Here is a 6,340-nt window from a genome sequence, read left to right as displayed (position 1 = left end):
GTCATGTAAAATAGATTTATGGTATTGATGTAAAGTGTATATGTCAATAACATTTTTAAAACTGATAGCATTTGTCTGTATCACTATTATATGAGGGTCAGCTACCACGTTAAATTGAACGTTCAAACTAATTTTTCTTAGAAGTTATTGGGAATATCTCTAATTTAACCCAAAATAGATATATATTTGTTCTTAAAAATTATTTTTTCGATTAAACACCGTGCTAGTAAAAGAAAACTAATGCACTTTTCAATAAGGACAAGAAAATCTTCAAAATATGTAGCATGTTATTGAATCGCACGTTGAGTTCATGATTACAGTTATGTTACAAACGTAATATTTCCGTATACTGACTGACATAGCTAAACAGGTAATAAATATACAGTAGAAAATTTAGGAAGCTAAGCAAGTGTCAGTTCTCAAAACTTATGACTTTTACCTAATTAACTTCTTAGTTGTAGGTCTGCTACTGAGAGAGACAGAGAGAAAGTTGTCTCTGACCAAACCCTGGCTGGCGGGGTTGCAATGTTTGTTGTAATACCATATTGGGTCATTCTAAAACTCATTTCGCTCTCATCTCTAACGATGTTCTAGTTCGTCTTTACTGGGATTGTAGGTCGGATTCTCCACTATATAAGAAGATGATTTCAGAGCTTCGACAGATACTAAACTTCAGTTTATCTAACGTAGCTTCAGAAGTTCCAAGCCATGAACAGGAAGGTAAGTAAATATTGCCTATAGAGTTTTACTTTTAAATTTAGTCAAAGATTACTGTAAAATAGATTAGAACTTTAACCTGGGCGAAAGTATGCCATTTTCTCAATTATAAGTAGTTAAGCATATGGTTTCACATCATTTAAATAGTTTTATTTACTATATATATTACGTATATATTATGATAAATTTTTGAATTTTGCTTGTCGTTAAAAGCAACGTTACGCAAATGAATATCGGTGCTACATCCTCCCAGTGGCATAGCAGAACGTCTAGGGACTTACAACGCTAGAAACCGGGTTTCGATACCCATGGAGGGCAGAGCACAGGAAGCTCTTTATGCTTAACTACACACAAAGAAATTTGTGCTACGTCCACTTCACATATCGAAAACTGGTTTTTACGGTTATAAATATTCAGACTTATTGCGAAAGGCGACTACAATAAAATCTGAACTTAAAAATTATAAGAAGAAGAACATTTTCTATTTGATTTCCTACAGATAGTGATACGAATAAACAAATAATAAACATTTAATTAGTAAAATCTGTTTTATGGCGTAACCTTTCTTTAACTTTTAGAATACTTGTTCGTTTATTATTAAGAACAAAGCTCTTGTTTAAGTTTCTTCATGTCCCCCGCTAGTACAGCGGTATGTCTATGGATTTACAACGCTAAAATCAGGGGTTCGATTTCCCTCGGTGGGCTCACCAGATAGCCCGATGTGGTTTTGCTATAAGAAAACACACACACATTCAATGAATGAATATTTCGGCCCGGCATGGCCAAGTGTGCGAAATTCAAAAACAAACAAGTTTCTTCATGAGTAAGAATTTCCTTAATGGTTACATATTGCTTGCTATTGGAATTATTCATTATTTGAAAGCTCTACAATGAAATTATTTTTCACATTATTGCAAATAATTCAGGGTTAGCGTTAGCTTCTTTAACTCGTATCAAAGAAATTTAAATGTAACAACCGACAAAAGTAATTGCAGTATTATGAGATTAAACTAAATTTTCCCACCAAAAAAAACTAGAAGATATGTTGGAAAGATATTCGTTCAAATTAAATAAAGGTAGGGTTATGAATGATAATACATACATAGATATCAGACCGATTGTTTTAAGGTTTAAGGAAATTAACAAAACAATTGTCCCATGAGACCAACAACTTTGAATACATGCACTTATAACTAGAATTTTTAGGTTGTTATTTTTTTAACTCTTGTTTTAAAGAATTTGAAAAGAAAGGATATATATTTATGAATACTTTTGTAATATACAAACAAATGACAGATCTAAAGTTTGGCAAGGTTTGTAAGTTTTGATATTGAGTCCAATGTACACCATCTCTTGGCAGGAGATAATTAAGAAAGCATTGGATTTATTTGTTTTCTGTCAAAATGATACGGTTGTGCGATGGCTGACTAAAACGTTTTCAATGAATTATTAAACTTTGCTACTAAAAAAAATCCCATTTCAGTTTTAAGTGCAGTATTTGTGATCAAACAGTTGGTGTTGCTATGGTCTCAAAGGGCGCTCGACTCGCAATCTGAGGGTCGTGGAGTCAAATCCTTGTCACACCAAACATGCTCGTCCTTTCAGCCGTGGGAGCGTTATATTGTGCGGTCAATCCCACTATTCGTTGTAAAAGAGCAGCTCAGGAGTTGGCGGTAGGTGGTGATGACTAGCTGTCTCATTTCTAATTTTACGTTGCGAAATTAGGGACGGCTAGCGCAGACAGCCCTCGTGTAGCTTTGTGTGAAATACAAAACAAACAATGTTCTAAAATTGTCATTCCTCGTCAGTCTTCCATTTATGGGTAAAAACACTTATATTTTGAGCAATAACAATATCTTAAAATCAAATATTCACAAATTTCGCATTACGTAGCTTTAAAATTAGTGTTAAGAATGGAGAGCTGTTTCAATATAAAGGACACAATCAGTAAACTTCAATGCTCTCACGTTGTTTACAGATATGCTTGTTCTCGGTGTGGACGAGGTTACGTGAGATCAACCTTTTTCTTAATCACATATTGCAACACATTTGCTTTAAGAAGCAGATGAGCTTTCGTGATTAAGTGAGGTATCGTCACTAATAAACCCGTCTAACTCGACTGTGAAGTATATTCAATATTATATCTTCTTGTCTTCAAAATGCGAAACATTATTTTATGTGAAATGCTTCTTTTTTTCACTTCTCCTATTCCTTTAACAAGTTTAATCTCGTTAATCTTTTAACTAAATTAAAGAGCTGTACATTAACGGGTATTTACAAATATTTCTTTTGCTTCCAGTGGCAAAGCGATAAATCCCCTGATTTATGATGCTGGTAGCTGAGTGGATATACAGCACAGATAGCTCACTGTATAGCCTTGCGGTTAACTATTAACATAAATAAAAATATATTAAAATATAATTTGCAATTTAAGTTTCTTTGAATTTTATTTTTAGATTTCGGTATAAAAGAAACGTACAAGTTTTGCTGGGTGAAAATGTTCAAATTAGTTTGAATTATAAATGTTTAGTATGTTATACTAGAATGATTTTTTAACAGTCCATGTTGTCGTTCCTGGTCATGCTCTATCTGACCACCGTGAATCCTGAAAATAGTCCTCCAGCGGAGTTTCTATTACAAATTGTTCTACGTAAGTCTATTATGTCCAAAGCAACCCTTAACCCGTGCGAGCTTCTCATAAAAGAACGACGATTTTTCGGAACCAGTTTCAATAATTCGATCACACAGGGCAAAACTACACAATTGACTATATGCGTTTTGTCCAACGCGGGAAATTGACCCTTGGATTTCAGCTGTGTCTGTAGATTTACCATTGATCCATCAAGAGACCACTTGATCTGTATGCTCGCGCAATGAGTAACATGAATGATATTTTATAATGACGAGAACCAACTTGAAGTAAAAATGTATTCTAAAGACAACTGTTCTGTAAACTTTCTTTGTTAACCTGAAGATGACCTAAAAAAGTCGAAACGTTGTTTTGTACTTTATTTTAATTAAAGTTTTAATACTCATACCAGCCGTTTCTAGAATACGTGGATGACACTGCTTGAAATATACGGTGGTTGAAATATATTTCGCGGAAGCAGCTTGTGAGCATGTGAAATGTATTGGTTTTCTAGACTGAAATCCCTCTTAATTATGTTACGTAATGCTACTTGCGGCATGTGGGAGACTTTTGCCGCTAATAATTTTGTTCAAAGATTCTTACCTCTCAGAAAACAACATAGTTTGCTTACTATAACTAAAATAGGACTTGTTACAAGCCTATTTTTGCATGGTCTTAACCCGAGTTGATCCACGTTCCTTCGCTTTCCAATGTCATTAATTACAAGGGATATTTCCATCCTTAAAATTAGAAATCTCCGATATGAACTCATTTTCATGATTTAAATGTATGAATATATTTACATAATTGTTACATACGTTTCCCTAAAATGATCAACCTCTTTATGGCAAAACACACTACCTGCAAAATGCCAAACTATATTAAAAAGTAGTATCTATACACTCTGTTCCAAGGTGACTTTATAATGTTTATATTTGACACGTGTTTTGCTGATTTGCATATTCAAACCCGTTTTAAAATCAGGTATTCAACTCTATGTTTTAAAACTAGAGAACATTATTATTCTTAATACGTAATTTTACGTAATTAAATATGTTAATAGCAAAAACGATATCTTACCTTACAGTTTCGAATAATAAATAAATAATTTTCAGTATCTCTAAGTTCTGATATGCTTTTAGTCAGAGTAGTTTATAATGATCCTTTATATCGAGAAACTATCTTAAGCGTAGTTTGTCTTTATTCTGTCGAATGATGTATATTACATGTTGATTCGTTTTTTGAAGATATTTTAAAAATAAGTTTGCTCTCGATGTAATTCAACATATGTTTCAATATTTGTTAACGTTTTCAGGTTTTAAGCCAGTAATTGTTTGTATAACTTCTTTAGCATTAATATTGCGATGATCATGTGTACATACTTTAGGTTGTACTAACATGTAATATACGTTCCTTCTTTTAGGTCGTCCTCCTATTGGTACTGACAGCAGTTGTTGGTGTCCAGTCGTTAGGATACGGAAGTCCATTTGTAAAGATCATTAAGGTTCCCCATTACGTTCCTCCCCCTCCACCACCACCACCACCACCACCTCCACCACCACCACCAGTAAGTGATTTACTTTTAAGAACGTTTTACACCAGAAAATAAACAGTATAATTCACAATATATTTTTCCTTTTTCCAGTGTCATAGAACGGAACACCTTTTTCGTCATAAACATTAGGTAATCTTTCGAAATACTACATATGCTACGAAATATACGTGGTGAACTGTAACTTACAAACATTAAGTTGATATCAATGCTAACATCTGTCACGATTATTATTTGTGTGTTTTTTGGTGAAATGTCACAAAGATGTTAATTTCATAACATCTATTTCCTTTTGAGGAAACTCCTAAACCTTATGAATTCGCATTTGAAGTGAAAGACGATGAAGGAAACACCATTACACGGAAGGAATCGGCAGATGGAAGCGGAGCCGTGGGCGGTTCTTACGGCTACTTAGATGCCAATGGACAATTTCGTCAAGTAACATACTCAGCTGACGCCACTGGCTTCCACCCTCAGATTAAGTCTAATGAACCCGGTTTAGGTGATGCAGCTCCTGCCGATGTTCAAATTGTTCTTGAACCACCACCAGCAGTTGTTCCTCCACCACCACCACCTCCTCCGCCTCCTAAAAAGCATGTAAAATATATTCACATCCCTGTACCGGCATATGGCTATCACTAAACTTAATTAAAAATAAAGTAAAAACGATATATTGGACTGAACACAAGCTCTATCTCTTACACAGTTTCAGTTAAACTGATTTTACAAACTTTTTTGCTTAATAGTTAGATTCGCTTCTGTTAACTTTTATTTATTTATTTTACAGTAAAATTTGCTGTTATATCTTTATGCTATTTGCTTCTAACTCTTTTTTTTATCAAGAATTTTGTAATTCAAGTTTCAATTTTAGCAGCATAAAAATTCAAGTCCAAAGCTTTATTATATACATAAATGACTTGTACTTTTTTTCTTACTGGTTTTGCAGGTTAACATATGTAGTATTTTGTAACGCAATCTGGTGTTGTGCAAATAAAGGCTTTTAAGTATTTTAATTAAAGAAATGTGTTCTCACTCATGCTTTGATCACATTTGACTGTAGAGAGAATTATTTTTCAAGAGCTTTCAAGTTCTCAGGCTTGTCATGACCAGGTGGTTAGAACGATCGACTCGCAACCTGAGGGTCACGAGGTCGAATCTTAGTCCTACCAAAGACGATCACCATTTCAGCTGTGGGAGCATTATAATGTTACGGTGAATCCCATTATTTGTTAATAGTGATGACTAGCTGGCTTCTCTATAGTCTTTCATTGGTAAATGACGGGACGGCTGTCAAGATATATTATTTATTACGATTTTAACGCCCCTCGCTGGTACAGCGGTAAATCTACGAAATTACAACGCTAAAATCAGCGGTTCGATTCCCCTCAGTGGGCTCAGCAGATAGCCCGATGTGGCTTTGCTATAAGAAAACACACACACGA

At 34.3% G+C, this 6,340-nt stretch overlaps 1 protein-coding gene across 1 annotated transcript; it reads left to right on the top strand.

Moving 5' to 3' along the window:
* The first annotated feature begins 561 nt into the window (after positions 1-561).
* LOC143227161 (uncharacterized) lies at positions 562-5,586 on the top strand. Its single transcript, XM_076458665.1, has 3 exons — positions 562-720; positions 4,770-4,913; positions 5,196-5,586. Exons 1-3 carry the CDS (start codon positions 709-711, stop codon positions 5,538-5,540), a joined length of 501 nt encoding a protein of 166 aa, XP_076314780.1. The 5' UTR covers positions 562-708; the 3' UTR covers positions 5,541-5,586.
* Positions 5,587-6,340: the final 754 nt, after the last annotated feature.

The sequence above is a fragment of the Tachypleus tridentatus genome, chromosome 9 (assembly GCF_004210375.1).
Source record: "Tachypleus tridentatus isolate NWPU-2018 chromosome 9, ASM421037v1, whole genome shotgun sequence".
NCBI lineage: Eukaryota > Metazoa > Arthropoda > Merostomata > Xiphosura > Limulidae > Tachypleus > Tachypleus tridentatus.
The sequence above is the reverse complement of the archived record's forward strand: the minus strand, read 5'-3'. Positions and strand labels throughout refer to the sequence as shown.

Coding starts and splice junctions, on each gene's coding strand:
- LOC143227161 (XM_076458665.1), top strand. Junction 4,914..5,195: donor CACCTCCACCACCACCACCA/GTAAGTGATTTA, acceptor TTTCCTTTTGAG/GAAACTCCTAAACCTTATGA.